Consider the following 18,871-nt stretch of genomic DNA (forward strand, 5'->3'; position numbering starts at 1 on the left):
CCCTTCTGCCGGGGGGGCTGTTTTCAGTTGACCCCTTTGGCGCCTGTCTCGTCCGCAGTGCTCCAGGCTCAGGTCTACAGCCTGCTGCCTGGTTTCCCCGGTGCGCTGCCTGCTTCCGTTGGTTAACCTTTTTGAGTGCTTTACGGCCATGCTGACTGCCTGTTTTGCAGGGTCAGTGTGCCAGGCGGTGTACTATTGGGGGGAAAGGGCCCGCTCTTGGAGGGGCCCTATCCGAATACGCTGGTGATGTGGGGGGCGGTGTCACTAAGTGACCGCCTGGTGGGGTCTTGATGCCTGGCGTCATTGACCTCTCCGGGCCCCCTTTTTCCAGGGGATCCAGTCCCTTCAGTGGGTCTGGGTCTTCCTTCGCGCTCCGCTGCTACGGCCTTGCCACGGGGTTGAGTTTGCTCTTGACCCTGTGATTTTGGGGGCAGTAACGAGGGTTGTTCCTTCCGTTCGTTCCCTGGTGGCATGCGGGTTGTGCGTGTGCGTAGTCGTGGGGTCAAGCCACGGCCTGCTCACCCTGTGCGTTGAGTTGCTTGAGTTCCTCTTCGCACGGTCGGATCCGTCTCCCTCCCATCCTCCAATAGGGAGGGTATCCCTCCATTAGGGAGGGTCGGGGGGGCTTGGTCCTCCCCGGTTCTGATGGTTGTGGGGGGCCTCAGTGGGGTACATTTGTCGAGCTTCTAGCTCCCGCTCAGCTCCTGCTATGCATTATGATGCTGAGCGGAAGCTAGCATGAAACAGAACGTAAGGTTATGTATATAACCAAGTTCTGTGAATGCTAGTGACGCTCAGCATCTAGACGCCACTGCGGCCCTTGATCTTTCATTGTGGTGAAATTAGTTGGGAAGGAGATGAATGTGTGGCCCCACCCCTGCTTATGTAGGCAGCAGATGGGGGTGTTGTCAGACGGATGTTGGTATGTAAAGGTACATTTTGAAATTTATTCAGTGCATATCCACTGAAGCGAGATATATGCATTATGATGCTGAGCGTCACTAGCATTCACATAACTTGGTTATATACATAATCTTACGTTAACCCTTTCACTAATGAAAGGTTACCCCTTTGTAGTGTGGTAGTGAAAGGGTTAACCCTTTGTAGTGTGGTAGTGAAAGGGTTAACCTTCTGTAGTGTGGTAGTGAAAAGCGTTAACCTTCTGTAGTGTGGTAGTGAAAGTGTTAACCTTCTGTAGTGTGGTAGTGAAAGTGTTAACCTTCTGTAGTGTGGTAGTGAAAGGGTTAACCTTCTGTAGTGTGGTAGTGAAAGTGTTAACCTTCTGTAGTGTGGTAGTGAAAGGGTTAACCTTCTGTAGTGTGGTAGTGAAAGTGTTAACCTTCTGTAGTGTGGTAGTGTAGTGTAATGTAGTGTAGTGTAATGTAGTGTAATGTAGTGTAGTGTAGTGTAGTGTTGTGTTGTGTTGCGTTGTGTTGTGTTGCATGGTGTCGTATTGTGTTGCATTGTGTTGCATTGTGTCATATTGTGTTGCATTGTGTTGCATTGTGTCATATTGTGTTGCATTGTGTTGTGTTGTGTTGCATTGTGTTGTGTAGTGTTGCATTGTGTTGTGTAGTGTTGTGTTGTGTTGCATGGTGTCGTATTGTGTTGCGTTGTGTTGCGTTGTGTTGTGTTGCATGGTGTCGTATTGTGTTGCGTTGTGTTGTGTTGTGTTGTGTAGTGTTGTGTTGTGTTGTGTAGTGTTGTGTTGTGTTGCATGGTGTGGTATTGTGTTGCGTTGTGTTGTGTTGTGTAGTGTTGTGTTGTGTTGCATGGTGTGGTATTGTGTTGCGTTGTGTTGTGTTGTGTTGTGTTGCATTGTGTAGTGTAGTTTATACAACGTGCATGCAAATTTCTCGATTCTGATTGGCTGAAACAGTCCATTTACACGTCTTTATTGGGAACAATCTACGGTCCTGGGCTCAGGACCCGCCCACAACCGAATCACATCACTCCGCCGGCTGCCCGGCTCACTCTGGGAGAAAGCAAGATGACAAAATGGATATGTTGATAGCGCCATAACGACTAAATATGAAGCGATTCTGTCACGGCGAATGTGTTAGTCCTTTACCTTGTGCATGCCTAACAATGGGGGAAACCCCTGGGGATTGGTGTCAGTTTTGATACATCATGTTTAAAGCCATATAATTTTACCTGTTTACTATTTAAAAAAAAAATTCTACCCATGATTAAAAGTAATAGTATAATCTCAATATATCTCTCAACATATTACTCATATTTATGAATTATAACCACTCAAACCTGTGTTTGTTTGATAGAACGTGTTTTTTCATCGAAAGAAACGGATAAATGTTGTTTTTTACCATATTTCCCATATTTTCTTTTGATAAATACCAATTAGAAATATCTCGACGAATTACCTCTGAATACGAATCAAAAAAAATATTAAAGATTCGATGACTAGTTCGGCCAGAAACGGCGTTGAGGCGAAACGTTAGTAAGTGCTCAACTGACTGCGGGCGGTTCGAAAAAAACGGATAAATGTTGTTTTTGACCATATTTCCCATATTGTTTTTTGATAAATACCAATTAGAAATATCTCGACGAATTACCTCTGAATACGAATCAAAAAAAATATTAAAGATTCGATGACTAGTTCGGCCAGAAACGGCGTTGAGGCGAAACGTTACTAAGTGCGCAACTGACCTAAATATGCTGCGGGCGCTTCCATGTGTTGCTGCGGCAGGGATCTTGGGCTCGCCTCGCTGGTGGGACGAGAACCAGACCTGATCCGTCCAGGACACTTCCTCGTTGGCGCGCGCCGGCTATGGGGGTCTTGTTTTTCGGCGTGTGGCGCGCTGTGGACTGCGCGGTCCGGTTCGCCTCTGGTTCTGTCTTGAAAATCCACTCGCTCCCCCCCCCCACCACCACAAAACCTGTGTCCGGAGTTTCAATGACCGGCAGCCCGCCACAGCCTAATCACCTCCCCCTGAATTTTGGCAAAGTTATCTGTGGAGCGATGACGCCACCATGAGTTTTACATCGGTAACAGCACATCCCGGCAATTACAAGGTCCTTATCTCGTGGAATATGCAAAGGGAGGCAAGATATATCGAGAATTGAACGAATAAGAGCAGATTTAAAAATGCTTAAAAATGCCGTTTTAACGTTGAAGTGGATGGGAGTAGAAAAAGGGACTAGGGGTGAACGAGTCACTAAATCTGTAACTATTTTTCTAGAGTGTTTCATGTTATAAGCTTTTCACACAATGAACATATATGTAAAATTAAGATATTTACCCAATTTCATGAAATAATAATAAACACAGACACCGCTGTGCTCACACACACACTCAAAATATTTCAAAAAAGTAGAAAAAGACCCCAGGGGTGCACAAGGCAATGTTGGATGATGTAATTGTTGGTTCATGAGTCAATACAGAACAAAAGAAAAATCGCGGATTGATTAATTTGCGATTTTTTTTTCAATTTCTTTTTCCTTGCCTCTGACTTCAGCGATGGCTCTAGTCTCCACCCACCACCACACACCCCCACACACACACACACACACACACACACACACACACACACACTCCTGTCTGCAACAGCGGGGGAAAGTCAGACTGAGAGGAGCAGCTGAGTGCTGCGCTGTTTTAAGTGAGCATGGTCTATTGAATTGATTGATTGGTTGATTGCTAATTTTATTACTGTACGCCTGGTTTCCAACTGGTTAAGTTTAGGCTAAAAAAATAAATAAAAAAATAGGGCGAAGAAAACTTTTTTTTCCTATAGGGCAAAGAAAACTTTTTAATTTGTTTTACCTACTTTCTATAGAAGCATCTAAGAATGAAGTTCTATAGAAAGTAGGTCTGCATCCCCTTAACAATTGTGTGTATTGAGCCGTACTGTATTGTACCCATTCTGCATCTGGTAATAAAATGTTCAAGTGCATCCAACGGATCCAACAAACTAACACATCCAACTGCCTTTCAACTAAGGCATCCAACCAACTAACACATCCAACTTTTCTTTCGTTTTTTATGATTTATGATTATGAATTATGAAGTTAGTGGTTATTGGAATGAATGATTGATTGATTGAAAATTGTATTACCAGATGCAGAATGGGTACAATACAGTACGGCTCAATACACACAATTGTTAAGGGGATGCAGACCTACTTTCTATAGAACTTCATTCTTAAATGCTTCTATTGAAAGTAGGTAAAAATAAAAAAAATTAAAAATTGCAATTAATCAAAGACATTGTGTGAGAGATGAGGGGGAGGGGGAAAAAAATTGCAAATTAATCAATCAATCAATTCGCGCGATTTTTCTTTTGTTCTACAATGACTCATGACCCATCAATTACATCATCCAACATTGTTTAAAGGACTAAGACATTCGCCGTGACAGAATCGCTTTATATTTAGTCGTTATGACGCTATCAACATATCCATTTGTTAAAGATTATTGTCCGCCATCTTGTTTTCTCCGACGGAGTGATCCGGCTGAGTGATGTGATTCGGTTGTGGGCGGGTCCTGGGACCAGGAGCGTGGAATGTGCCCTATACATACGTGTAAATGGACTGTTTCAGCCAATCAGAATCGAGAAATTTGCATGCCGTTGTATAATGTAGTGTAGCGTAGTGACCTTTGAGCTGGTGCTGCCCGGGTCCAGCTGGGTGCTGTACGCCTCTATCTCCTGGTGCAGGATGTTCTGGGCAGCAATCTGCTTCTCCACATCAGACAGGTTCGGCCCGTACTTCTCTGCCTTCAGTTGCCTCTACACAGTACACACAACATAACAGACACAATGGTTACCCTTCTATATACAGTAGCTTGGTAGAGATAGTGAGGCCACAGTGTATTTAAATGAATATCGCAATTAAAGAGCATCAGTGGAAGACCTGGGTTTAATCCAACCAAAGTACAGACATCTACGTCACAGTAGTTTAGTAGTTGTTGTCATGGGATCATCCCTATGTTCCCCGGGTCCTATGTTCCCCGATTGATTGATTAATTGATTGAAATTTCTATAATTGTATTAATTATTAATGTCCGCCTTGTTTTGAACTGGTTAAGCTTAGGCCCTCTTTCGAAGTTGGTTAAGGTTAGAGTTTGGAATCAGGGCTGGTGGTCTGACTATCTATCGCTACCGGGGAACATAAGACCCGGGGAACATAGACATGCTCCCGTTGTCATTATCTTGCTGTTGCCTATGTGTTCTGAGTCTGTTTATTATGGACATGTTAGGAAACCCCTAAAGCAGATCATACTGTCTACAGTTAGACCAAATAAGAGTAACCTAGCATGAGTAACCTAGCATGAGTAACCTAGCATGAGTAACCTAGCATGAGTAACCTAGTATGAGTGCTTTAACATGTTACACTAATCTCTGAAACTGGAGTATGTTTAAAGGAATAGTTCAGATTTAGTCATATTTCCTAGATAATGATGTTGATCGGTATAGTCCTTTCTCAGCACAATCAATGCTGTTCCTCATACTAGCTCTGGCTAGTTAGCCACAAAGGAATGCAAATTCAATGAGGTCAAGCTGACTGAAGACAACTGAAATATTATTTGTGTTGCACTGTGGAGTAGATTTCAGTTGTCTTCAATCAGCTTGTGCAGACGGGAGCTCGACCCCATCGACTTTGCATTGGTTTGTGGCTGGAACCTTTCATCTTGATGAATTGAAAATGGGGGACCCTGATGTAAACAAGACAAAAGTATTTTTCTGGTCTGCATCCCCTTAACAATTGTTTGTATTGAGCCGTACTGTATTGTACCCATGCAATCTGTTAATAAAGTTTTCAATCAATCAATCAATCAATCAATCAGGGACAGGAGCTAGCATGAGGGACAGGAGCTAGCATGAGGGACAGGAGCTAGCATGAGGGACAGGAGCTAGCATGAAGGACAGGAGCTAGCATGAGGGACAGGAGCTAGCATGAGGGACAGGAGCTAACATGAGGGACAGGAGCTAGCATGAGGGACAGGAGCTAGCATGAGGGACAGGAGCTAGCATGAGGGACGGGAGTTAGCATGAGGGACAGGAGCTAGCATGAGGGACAGGAGCTATCATGAGGGACAGGAGCTAGCATGAAGGACAGGAGCTAGCATGAAGGACAGGAGCTAGCATGAGGGACAGGAGCTAGCATGAGGGACAGGAGCTAGCATGAGGGACAGGAGCTAGCATGAGGGACAGGAGCTAGCATGAGGGACAGGAGCTAACATGAGTGACAGGAGCTAGCATGAGGCACAGGAGCTAGCATGAGGGACAGGAGCTAGCATGAGGGACAGGAGCTAACATGAGTGACAGGAGCTAGCATGCGGGACAGGAGCTAGCATGAGGGACAGGAGCTAGCATGAGGGACAGGAGCTAGCATGAGGGACAGGAGCTAGCATGAGGGACAGGAGCTAGCATGAGGGACAGGAGCTAGCATGCGGGACAGGAGCTAGCATGAGGGACAGGAGCTAGCATGCGGGACAGGAGCTAGCATGAGGGACAGGAGCTAGCATGAGGGACAGGAGCTAGCATGAGGGACAGGAGCTAGCATGAGGGACAGCATGGATTGTGCTGAGAAAGGACTGAGAAAGACTGATCAACATCATCATTGGTCATTGTTTGTTTTTTGTTGTTTTTTTATTTGGTGTTTTTCTGCAGTTACCAATAATATATATTTTTTAATCGGTGGTAGAGCCAATATTTATTTAAATAACATATTCCACCTTTGTGAGATTGTCTACATACAACATAAAATAAATCCAAACTTTGGTTTTTAGTAGCAAAATAAAGAAATTATAATTTTGTTATGACAACTTCCTGTAATCACTTGACCTACTATAATGCATTATAAATCGATCCTGGAAAACGACCTTTTGAGCCTCAGAGATGATTGTAAATAGCAGAGAGAACGACAGGATTGTAAATAGCAATGTGAGGTGATTGTAAATAGCAGAGAGAACGACAGGATTGTAAATAGCAATGTGAGGTGATTGTAAATAGCAGAGAGAACGACAGGATTGTAAATAGCTCGCACTGCTTTAGCCGCATTGAATTCCTAATAGGTGACGGCGCACCCATTGCCTTTTGGTTAAAAACTCAAAAGTCCCAAACGGAAAGAATAATCCGATTTCACACGGTTGTAGTCGAGACTTGGGGCAATATTTGGATACAAAAACCTCATTGTTGGCTCCTATTTAAGGGGAGGAGCCATTTGAATGAAAAACGCAGACGCCATTTTGACAGGCATTTTTCCAACCAATCATCAACCAACCAACACCATCGTGTGCGCACAAGGGTTGGCTACAATTTTAGCTGCGGTCTGTTTGACCAATTGAAAGTATCGTCTGGGACTTTAGCTCTTTGTGAGGGAAGTTGCCCCGAAAACGAAAGGGCTGCGTTCTGAATACCATTGTGGGCGGAGCTCCCATTTTATTACATAATGGCGGAACCTTTGACCTCCCTACTACAGGAAGTACATTACGGCGTAACCTTTGACCTCCCTACTATAGACACCAGACTGACCTGTTTCTCGTCCAGCACCAGGGCCCAGTCGATCCGGCGAGATGGCGCTACTTCCTGCATCTGGTCGTACAGGTCTCGGTACAGAACGCAGTCCTTGACCCAGCGGTCATGAAGGTTACTCACACTGAGAGACAGACAGACAGACAGACAGACAGACAGACAGACAGACAGACAGACAGACAGACAGACAGACAGACAGACAGACAGACAGACAGACAGACAGACAGACAGACAGACAGCAGGAGGAAGACATGAACAACAGACCAGGGGTGCAGATGAACAGACAGGGGAGAGGAAGTGTTGATGGTGAGGGTTGAGTGAGGGTTGGAATCAATTCACTTTCTATTCAACGACCTCAGGAGTCAGGAAGTCAGGCTTTTCTTTCAAATTCAATTACTGAAAAACCTTTGTCATGAAAAGATTTTATTATCCAACCGAGTGAATAAATGTTCCATCATCAGCAAGTATTATTATTATTATAAATGGAAATGGAGGGGCGCTCTAGTAGCACACCATGTAACGCGCTGCGTCGCGAAACGGCCGACCCGGGTGCGTGAATATTTTAGGCAACCAACTTGTGTTTAGCGTTTCTCTGATTGGCCACTACGCCCATGTGACCGCGGCAGCGCGAGAGAGCTGCAGCGCGGAAATAGGTTGTCTATTGCCATTCTCTAAGACAAACTCTAACCTTAACCAGCTCCTTAACAGCGCCTAAACTTAACCCTTCTAACCTTAACCAACTCCGAAACAATGCCTAACCTTAACCTTAACCTTAACCAACTCCGAAACAATGCCTAACCTTAACCTTAAACCTTAACCAACTCCGAAAGAATATTGCCATTCTCTAAGACAAACTCTAACCATAACCAGCTCCTTAACAGCGCCTAAACTTAACCCTTCTAACCTTAACCAACTCCGAAACAATGCCTAACCTTAACCTTAACCAACTCCGAAACAATGCTTAAAGTTAACATGCCTAAACTTAACCGGCGAAAGAATACATGTTAAAAAAAAAATCAAAAAAATCAAAGGGAATCGAACTTGTCACCAACGGACCGCAGGATCCACAGCAAGACGGTGCTACCAGTTGAGCTAGTTGTCAATGTTAAAAGAGGGGGGATTACTGCTACATAATGCTGCCGCGACAGAGCTCCGCGGCAGAGCTCCACTCTGCTGCTGCCGCGTCGCCGCGGGGGTGTGGCTAGACGCAAGTTGGGCGTGGCTAGACACAAGTTGGTTGCCTTTAATATTTAGGCGACCCGCGTTTGAAGCCGGACCCGGCGTCCTTTGCCGAATGTCTTCCCCCGCTCTGTCTCCCATTTCAGTTTTGATCCAAAGTGCTTCACAACTTGTGCCTCACATTCACCCGTTCACTCACACACTCACACACTGATGTCGGAGGCGACCATGTGTAACGGAGGTACCGCGAGTATATCCACAGTCACGATGGACTTCAAGTGTTGGGAAGTGACTCATGTGGCACGTAGCGGTACTGCAAGTAAACTCATCCACCCATAAAGGGCATGCAGACACGTTCACCTCTTGGTATAGTGGTCTGCGATGTCGCCCGCGGCGTGTGTGTGTGTGTGTACTCACTCCTTCTCGATCTCTCCTGACTGTGGGTGCTGCAGCCTCTTGGACCGGTCCACATCCAGGAACAGGTCCTTCAGAAGCCCCTCGGCCTCCGCGAAGTTGTCTGCACAGGCCTTCTGGTGGACCAGAGCCTGCTCCTGCTTCTCACGCTCCGCGTCCTGCGGGTCAGGGAGAGAGCCCTCACTGAGTGTGCGTGCGTGCGTGTGTGTGTGTGTGTGTGTGTGTGTGTGTGTGTGTGTGTGTGTGTGTGTGTGTGTGTGTGTGTGTGTGTGTGTGTATTTATAGACTACTTACCAAGGCCAGCAGCTCTTCTCCCCGCAGTACGTTCTTCTCTACCTGGTCTGCATTCTTCTGCATGCGAGCGACCAGCGCGGCCAGGTCACTAGCCTGAGTCCTGGAACACAGAGCGGGTCGTGGTTACAGCTACTATACCTATATTATACACAGCTACTATACCTATAATCATTGGTTCTCAAACTACGGGTCGCGACCCAAATTGGGGTTGTGGGTAGGTGACAGTGGGGTCGCGCATTGGCAAGTAAAAAAAGATTGTAATTTCTTTTTTATAATAATTCACATATTTTTTTTATGTTCTGGCAACATATTTTGGCTATGCCTCGTTTTATAAATGTGTATTGATAACATAGTGCTGTAATAAAATGATCTAATAAATATGCATGATCAAGTTCAACAATGTGTGCTTTTATTTTGATATTCCTTAATTCCACGTTTGAACACTGCTCAACACAGCTTTATTTCCGGCATCAGGCAGCTAAAGCCGTTTTGAGCAGTGTTGACCAGTTTATAAAAATTATTAAAAATGTTTATTAGCAACGCCGAGCTTTCAACCCATTGCGTTTCTCTGTCCGAAACCCTCGTGCAACTGTGAGTACCTTTGAAATTTCTCTGCGATACTTGTACAACGAGCGTTTCGCAGAGGACCAGTTCTTCAGAGTTAATTATGGGATTTTCCAATGGAGGAATAAGGGACTGTGGATTCACTCGTCCAAACCCTGTTGGCGTGCATCACAGTCACGAAAGGGGCTAACTCTATACCTATGTCATACACACTACAGACAGATACTATTATGATTACTAATTGATTTGAGAACATCATATGGCAATGACTGAATTTATTATCTTTCTTCTCGACCAAAGGCTGCCTTTCTGTCATTTTCTACAAGTTATCTCGATTGTGTTGTTTTCATGGTCGTGGTAAGACTGATTGATTGATTGATTGAAAATTGTATTAACAGATTGCAGAATGGGTACAATACAGTACAGCTCAATACACACAATTGTTAAGGGGATGCAAACCAGAGAAAGTCTTTCGTCTTGTTTACATCAGGGTCCCCCAGTTTCAATTAATCATAACATATATGACATACATGACATACAGGTAGACAGTACTGTTGCATCTAGACATTTATGACATACCAGATCTACAAATATACAGTACTGTTTATGTGTACAAAAGGAGTCTGAAAAGAGAGTATATATAAGGGGGAGGTGGGGTGGGCGTGTTGGGTAGGTGGGGGGGGGGGGGGGGGGGCGGGTAGGTGGGGTGGGAAACTGTACATTGGAGGTGGTTGGGTGGGTGGAGTGGGGGGGGGGGGTGGGTGGGGGGGGGGGAACTGTACATTGGAGGGGGTTGGGTTAAGACATTTACAGGGGCCAGTTTCGAATTGCAGTCTCCCGTAGGTGCTCTTTGAGAGTGGTTTTGAAAGTGGGTAGTGATTCACATTCCTTTACAGCTTTGGGTAGGGCGTTCCACATTGATGTGGCATAATTTGCGAAACGTGTTTAGTGCCTTGTTTGAGCCGAATCTGGGTTTTACATGATTTGTTGAGCTCCCTCTGGTGTTGTGGTCGTGGTATTCACTGACCTTTGGGAAGTATTTTGACATGTACATGGTACCTTAGTGGTGTAGTGTATCTTGTAGACCAGGCCCATTGCAAGTTGCTGTACTCTGTCGTCTACTCTAAGCCATCCTAGGTTGGCAAAGTGGGCAGGGGTGAGGTGGGTTCTAGGAGTCAAGGTCAAGCAGTAGTCTGACCAGTTTGTTTTGTGATGTTTGTAATCTTGTTTTTAGTGCCTTTGAGCTGCTTTGGTGCAAGCATAGTTGTAGTACCCTTGAATGAGTGCTGCTGCCAGAGTCTTCAGGGTATTCTTGTTTACCAGAGAGGCGATCCGGTACAAGAATCGAGTTCGTTGGTTGACCTTTTTGATTACATTGGATGCCATTTTGTCACAGGAAAGATTTGCCTCTAGGATGGAACCCAGGTATGTAATTTCATCTTTCCTTGTGACAACATTGTCACCCACTGTAACTGAGACAGCATCCTCGTTTGAAATTGAAACTCGATTAATTGCCCGGCCCTAATCATCAGCAGTCGGATCTCTGCGGTGCCGACAGAACTTGGAAAACTGGCAACTTGAGTAAGAAGCACAAACCACAACTGATCTAGATTCAGCACCGATGGCTTGTTGTGAACACGACACCCGCTCAAAGGACAAAGAATCAAGTGGAATGTCGCTAAAATAATTCTACAGCGGTATGTCAGTCATGCGCAGTGGGGGGGGGGGGGGGGGGGGGGGGGAATAATCATCACCTCTTCCAGTCCTGCACCCGTTCGCTTGGCTATTGTGCTGTCACTCCTCCTCTGCGATTGTTTTAGAAGCTGACACACCCGAGAGGAAAACCAAGGTGATGAATTGTTCTATGGGGCGCCCAGCTCACACCTCCGCTGTCGGTCAGGAATGTTGTGATACAGAGAAAGCTCTGCTGCGCCGAAAGTTACATTCCATGAATCCCTTCCTCAACTGACGGGTGTGTAATTAAAGAACAATGGAGTGCAGTCTCGTGGACGGAGAGAGAGGCTAGTGCATACTGTACCTCGTTGTTGCGACACAATTAGACAAGCTCAGTCTTATCGTAGCTGCTTATACAAAGTCCAAAAGACAGCGCTCATATTATAATAATAATAATAATAATAATAATAATAATAATAATAATAATAATAATAATAATAATAATAATAATAATAATAATAATAATAATAATAATAATAATAATAATAATAAATTTTATTTGTATAGCACACACACACACACACACACACACACACACACACACACACACTACTGTAGCCTATGTTACTCTTGAAATACCTGTCCAATTACCTGTTTGGCGAAGCCATAAACTCACTCAGTCACATAATGGGAAGTGATCAGAATGCATAGTGGAGAACGCATGACAAGGCAAAAGAGTCTAATGTATACTGTGTGTTCGAGACTAAAGAGTCGACAGTCGTGAAACACAAGTGGAGAGTTGATGGACATGGATCACAAGTGTCAGAGAACAGATTACATAAACAAAACAGACGGGAATACAGGCCTACTACTACTCTCCCTGCCCTCTATCTCTCTCTCTCTCTCTCTCTCTCTCTCTCTCTCTCTCTCTCCCTCTCTCTCTCTGTCACAATCTCAGCCCTGTGGCACACCCCTGTTGCGTTGGAGTGTTGATTCACGGGTCCTCCTGGGCGTAGAGGTAATAATGACATGGAGTGACCGAGACGGTGACTCCAAATATTGATTAATCGAGTGAACTCCCCACCTTAAAAGGCAAAAGATCAACATTGCCCAATTTCAAGACCGCCGTAACAGCGCCCAACAATATCTCACTTTTTAAACACGGCAGAGCTTCTCTCCTGGGTGTCAGCTGGTGAAAGTCAACCAAAGAAAACAATATTCCACACACACACACACACACACACACACACACACACACACACACACACACACACACACACACACACACACACACACACACACACACACACACACACACACACACACACACACACACACACACACACACACACACACACACACACACACACACACGCACACACACACACATGCACACGCCTCACAGCAAGAAGGTCCAGTGTTCGATCCGCGATGCCAGGTACCCAGGTGGGGTATCTCCCAGGCCTTTCTGTGTGGAGTTTGCATGTTCTCCCCGTGCTCGCAAGGGTCCCCCCCCCCCCCCCCCCCGATAAGAGAAACCCAATGGAAAAACATGCACAACAACAGATCGCTAACGCTGTCGCGTCCGTGACGAAGACGGGCAGGAGCACTTGGATGGTCCCCGGGCGTGGCTCACGCCACAGCCCTCGTCTGCTCCCGGCTGCCCTTGGGGGGGAAGGACGACGGGATGGGTTAAGCGCAGAGGAGTATCGCATCGGCGATCCTAAAGACAATGCATGCGTGTGTGTTCCGGTGTGTGTGTGTTAAAAACTAACCACTGTGTGTGCCGCTAAAACATTGAGTGTCAGGTGTGCCTTAGCTGAAGTAATCAAACAATCAACTGAAACTGTGTGTGTGTGTGTGTGTGTGTGTGTGTGTGTGTGTGTGTGTGTGTGTGTGTGTGTGTGTGTGTGTGTGTGTGTGTGTGTGTGTGTGTGTGTGTGTGTGTGTGTGTGTGTGTGTGTGTGTGTGTATGTGTGTGTGTGTGTGTGTGTGTGTATACGGGTTACAACATAGGCACAGCCAGCAGAGAAAGAGATTATCCAACGGCGTTGGAGATGGATTGGCCATACACTCCATAAACCATCCCATTTCTTGTTACCACTTCATCCAATTGGACAGCACCTTGCTTCCTTTTTTTTTTATCTTATTTGATTTTTCCTGTTGTTACTATGTATTTTTATCTACAATTCTTTTATATCTCTCTCCTGTGTCATTGAGTCTGAGAAAGGCGCTTCTCTCTTCAAATCCAATTTATTATTATTATTATTATTATTACAGTTAGATTCCCAGGGGGGCCGGCTGTGTCACAGTGTCAGTATCAGAGTGCCGATCTATGGAAACGAGAAGTCACCCCATCTCATTTATAAGTTAACGACGTGACATGAAAGGGTAGAAAACGCCGCTCCAGGCTAGTACTGATCTACTGACTCTTTCATCAACTTGAGATCAGAATCCCGGGGAATGTCGCTGATAAGCCTCCTGGATGGAGCTGGGAACTGTCCTGTATGTTTGGAATCTTCACGGTGTTGTAAAATACTGAATGCGCGTTTGTGTCTTTCATCCGGCTGAAGGCGTCTTCTTCTTCCGAGCTGATCTGTATGATGCCTCGCCTCGGTCTTGACAACCGACATTGAATGAGAACAGACCATAAAAGGGAATGTCTGGGGGAGCTCCCGTAGCTCACCGCATATCTCGGCGCTATTTCTGCGTCGGGGAAAACCGTGCTCGTCACGGATCTGGGGGACACGAGTTCGATTCCCGGACCCGCCGTCATTTCTCAGAATGTCTTCCCCTGCTCTACATCCCATTTCAACCTGTTTCTGTCGGTCATGCTTGACCAGAAAAGCGATAAACGCTAAAAAATAAAGTTAAAAAAAAGGGAATGTCTGCCAGAACATGTAGAAATGGAAGAAAAGCTCACAACTGTGTTTTAGTTTGAGTTTTTTGTTTCAATGTTGTATGATTTTAATTGTTAATAAAAATGTAAGTTACAAAAAAAAAGGGAATATCTGACCACTCTCAGGAACCATTTGGAAGACCCAGAGAGAGAGAGAGAGAGAGAGAGAGAGATGGTGACCTTTGACCCGTGTGGACCCTACCTTTGGCATGCCTGAGTGTTACTATACACACACAACCGTCTAATAAAGCACATTGTTGCTCTAATTGGTCCCTGAATGGAATGCCGCCAGCGATGGCTAAACTGGATCGATGTGACTTAGACGTCACACACCCCATTGACAAATATACAAACACAACTGTTGTGATTACAGTGATTACAGAGGAGGTTGTGCTAATAAATTCATTCCATTCGCCTCGTAAAACTGTCAAGCGGATTGTGAAACTCATCTGGTACGTTCTGACGTTATCATCGAACCATGTGGGAGATAAGATTATGAGGCGTTACACAGGCTATACTTTGAACTGCAATTTCTGTATGAAAAGTGCTATACAAATAAAGTTATTATTATTATTATTATTATTATTATTATACCAGGGAGTGTTCATTCATCAGAGAGTTTCGCACGTGCACCGTTTCCACTGAGCGTGAGTGATTACGCTATTTAACCCGTTCACTGCCGCACTACCAAACGGTTAACCCTTTCACTGCCACACAACATCAGGTTAACCCTTTCACTGCCACACTACCAAACGGTTAACCCTTTCACTGCCGCACTACCAAACGGTTAACCCTTTCACTGCCACACGACAGCAGGTTAACCCTTTCACTGCCGCACTACCAAACGGTTAACCCTTTCACTGCCACACAACAGCAGGTTAACCCTTTCACTGCCACACTACAGCAGGTTAACGCACATAAAATGTGAATGGTAAATGGTGCGTTTATTATAACACTTTTATCCAAAGCGCTTGATCATTTTGTTCATCACATTCACACATTCACACACCCAACCCCCCCCCCCACCTACCCAACCTCCTCCAATGTACAGTTTCTACGTCAAATGTATACACTCTTTTCTGGACACTTTTTGTATCACAAACAGTACTGTATTTGCAAATCTGGTATGTCATAAATGTATAGATGTAACAGTACTGTCTATCATGTATGTCATATTATGTTATGATGAATTGAAAATGTGGGACCCTGATGTAAACAAGACGAAAGTCTTTCTCTGGTCTGCATCCCCTTAACAATTGTGTGTATTGAGCTGTACTGTACTGTACCCATTCTGCAATCTGTTAATAAAGTTTTCAATCAATCAAACCTCTCGGGGCGATCAAACCCACCCTGTCCCACACTGGCATGAAGAGGGCAGCCAGGACACACAGATGACACTGTGTGCACCGCAGTGAAACCACATGTCAGGTCAGCCCTCTATTTCTTTTTGAAATAGAAAATAAATAAAAAGAGAGGAATATACCAAGAGACAGTGGTGGTCGGTCAAACTCACTTGGTGATCTTTGTTGATCCAGGGCTGTATTCCTTCTTCTTAAACATGCTGGGAGAGACGGTGTGCATGTAGTTTACGTCCCAGTGTGATCCTCCTCTCTCTCTCTCTCTCTCTCTCTCTAACTGAGTCTCGCCTCAGTTAAAGACCGGTACACCTGCCGCAGCTCCTCCTCCTCCCAGGCGTACAGGTGTGTCATCACTGAGGAGCACGCGGACCGGACGGACCTGTTCCCCCCTCCTGCCTGCCCTCCTGCCCTCCTGCCCTCCCGCCCGCCACCATAGCAGCCTGCCACTCACTGGCTCATTCTCACTGTCTTCAACATGCCGGGAGATCTTCTACACGCCTCATCTGTCTCAGTACTTTCACCAGACCTGCTCTCTCTCACCCAGCCTGTAAATGCAGATTGTTAATATTTGTGTAATTATTTTGGAAGGTTGAAGTTGAGTTTTTAATGGATCTCAAGTCAAGCTACATTCAGACTGCGGGCGAAAGTGTCCCAAACAGTGTGAGCAGCACCAATCACATGGGATCTGATCTCATGACAGTGTGAGCAGCACACATCACATGGGATCTGATCTCATGACAGTGTGAGCAGCACACATCACATGGAGTCTGATCTCATGACAGTGTGAGCAGCACCAATCACATGGGATCTGATCTCATGACAGTGTGAGCAGCACCAATCACATGGGATCTGATCTCATGACAGTGTGAGCAGCACCAATCACATGGGATCTGATCTCATGACAGTGTGAGCAGCACCAATCACATGGGATCTGATCTCATGACAGTGTGAGCAGCACCAATCACATGGGATCTGATCTCATGACAGTGTGAGCAGCACCAATCACATGGAGTCTGATCTCATGACAGTGTGAGCAGCACACATCACATGGGATCTGATCTCATGACAGTGTGAGCAGCACCAATCACATGGAGTCTGATCTCATGACAGTGTGAGCAGCACACATCACATGGGATCTGATCTCATGACAGTGTGAGCAGCACACATCACATGGGATCTGATCTCATGACAGTGTGAGCAGCACCAATCACATGGGATCTGATCTCATGACAGTGTGAGCAGCACCAATCACATGGGATCTGATCTCATGACAGTGTGAGCAGCACACATCACATGGGATCTGATCTCATGACAGTGTGAGCAGCACCAATCACATGGGATCTGATCTCATGACAGTGTGAGCAGCACACATCACATGGGATCTGATCTCATGACAGTGTGAGCAGCACCAATCACATGGGATCTGATCTCATGACAGTGTGAGCAGCACACATCACATGGGATCTGATCTCATGACAGTGTGAGCAGCACCAATCACATGGGATCTGATCTCATGACAGTGTGAGCAGCACACATCACATGGGATCTGATCTCATGACAGTGTGAGCAGCACCAATCACATGGGATCTGATCTCATGACAGTGTGAGCAGCACACATCACATGGACTCTGATCTTTTCAATACTGATTTGGGGACACTTTCACATGTGGTCCTGAATCAGATACAGGTCTGATTATTTGCAATGCGACCTCAGTTTGAACAGTCATATCAGAATTCATGCGACAGATTCATCACTCTAGAATTCAGATTTGTCACTCTAGATTGACGTTCATCACAATTCTGTGGCGGGAGTCACTCTGTGAATACAGACATGGAAGACAGCTGTGATGGAGGTGGTCAGTGGATACAGACATGGTGGAGGTGGTCAGTGGATACAGACATGGAGGACAGCTGTGATGGAGGTGGTCAGTGGATACAGACATGGAGGACAGCTGTGATGGAGGTGGTCAGTGGATACAGACATGAAGACAGCTGTGATGGAGGTGGTCAGTGGATACAGACATGGAAGCAGGGGTGTAAAAAGTACCCAGAAATTATACTTAAGTGAAAGTATGGGTACCGTCTCAAAATCTGACTCAAGTCAAAGTCAAAGTATCTGGCTAAAAACACACTTCAGTAAAAGTCAAAAAGTCCTACTTTTAAATGTACTTAAGTACTAAAAAGTAAAAGTAAAATTTGTTTTATAGGGATACATCAAACTCATTCCATCGTGGGCCAAGTTTTCATTTTAACTATACATTGCACCAGGTGAGTTAGTTGAAGAGGTGAGCCAATTAGTGAAATCATCAGCTGGTGTTTAGGCAAGGCTGGAATGAAACCAAGCATACACTCTGCCCACAATGGAATGTGTTCTGCGATAGACAATGCTGAAATGAAAGAACAGAGGACACTTTTTTTGCATTAAAATTATTTAATGCACTTCTCCATTGAAGGTAAACTAACATGGACGGCATTCACATCACAGCATGAATAATATCACAATATTAAAAACAGAATGGTGTATCCTGAATAATATCACAATATTAACCACAGCATACTGGATTATCCTGAATAATATCACAATATTAAAGGCAGAATACTGGAGTACCCTGAATAATATCACAATATTAAAGACAGAATACTGGAGTACCCTGAATAATATCACAATATTAAAGACAGAATACTGGAGTACCCTGAATAATATCACAATATTAAAGAAAGAATACTGGAGTACCCTGAATATTAATATCACAATATTAACCACAGCATAATTAACGGATCTGATTGTCTCTTCTTCTGATAGCAGGTGTTTAATCAAAGATCCCTGCTTTCTAGTGTTGCACAAGGACCAATCAGCAGGGGTATGGGCGGGTTCATTTTCCATTGATGGAGATTTGATTGGCTGTTTACCTGCGGTCGCAGGATTAATAACGTTTACGTTAGTTCGGCCAGATAAACAATTAAAATATACAAATTAAAATGGTTGGACCTGTGAGA

The 18,871-nt window shown here is 45.0% G+C and overlaps 1 protein-coding gene across 1 annotated transcript in view; it reads right to left on the minus strand.

Annotated features, from left to right (window-relative positions):
- LOC311240898 (envoplakin-like) overlaps nt 1-16,139 on the minus strand; it is a 57,065-nt gene extending 40,926 nt beyond the window's left edge. The window contains exons 1-5 of the mRNA XM_084329507.1: nt 16,030-16,139; nt 9,380-9,479; nt 9,089-9,243; nt 7,493-7,616; nt 4,613-4,744 (exon numbers count right to left, since the gene is read on the minus strand). Of these exons, the coding sequence (XP_084185633.1) occupies nt 4,613-4,744; nt 7,493-7,616; nt 9,089-9,243; nt 9,380-9,479; nt 16,030-16,097 (579 nt within the window). The 5' untranslated portion in view covers nt 16,098-16,139. The remainder of the gene's footprint in view (nt 1-4,612; nt 4,745-7,492; nt 7,617-9,088; nt 9,244-9,379; nt 9,480-16,029) is intronic.
- Nucleotides 16,140-18,871: the final 2,732 nt, after the last annotated feature.

This window comes from Notolepis coatsorum, assembly GCF_963971535.1.
Source record: "Notolepis coatsorum genome assembly, chromosome: 14".
Taxonomy (NCBI): Eukaryota; Metazoa; Chordata; class Actinopteri; order Aulopiformes; family Paralepididae; genus Notolepis; species Notolepis coatsorum.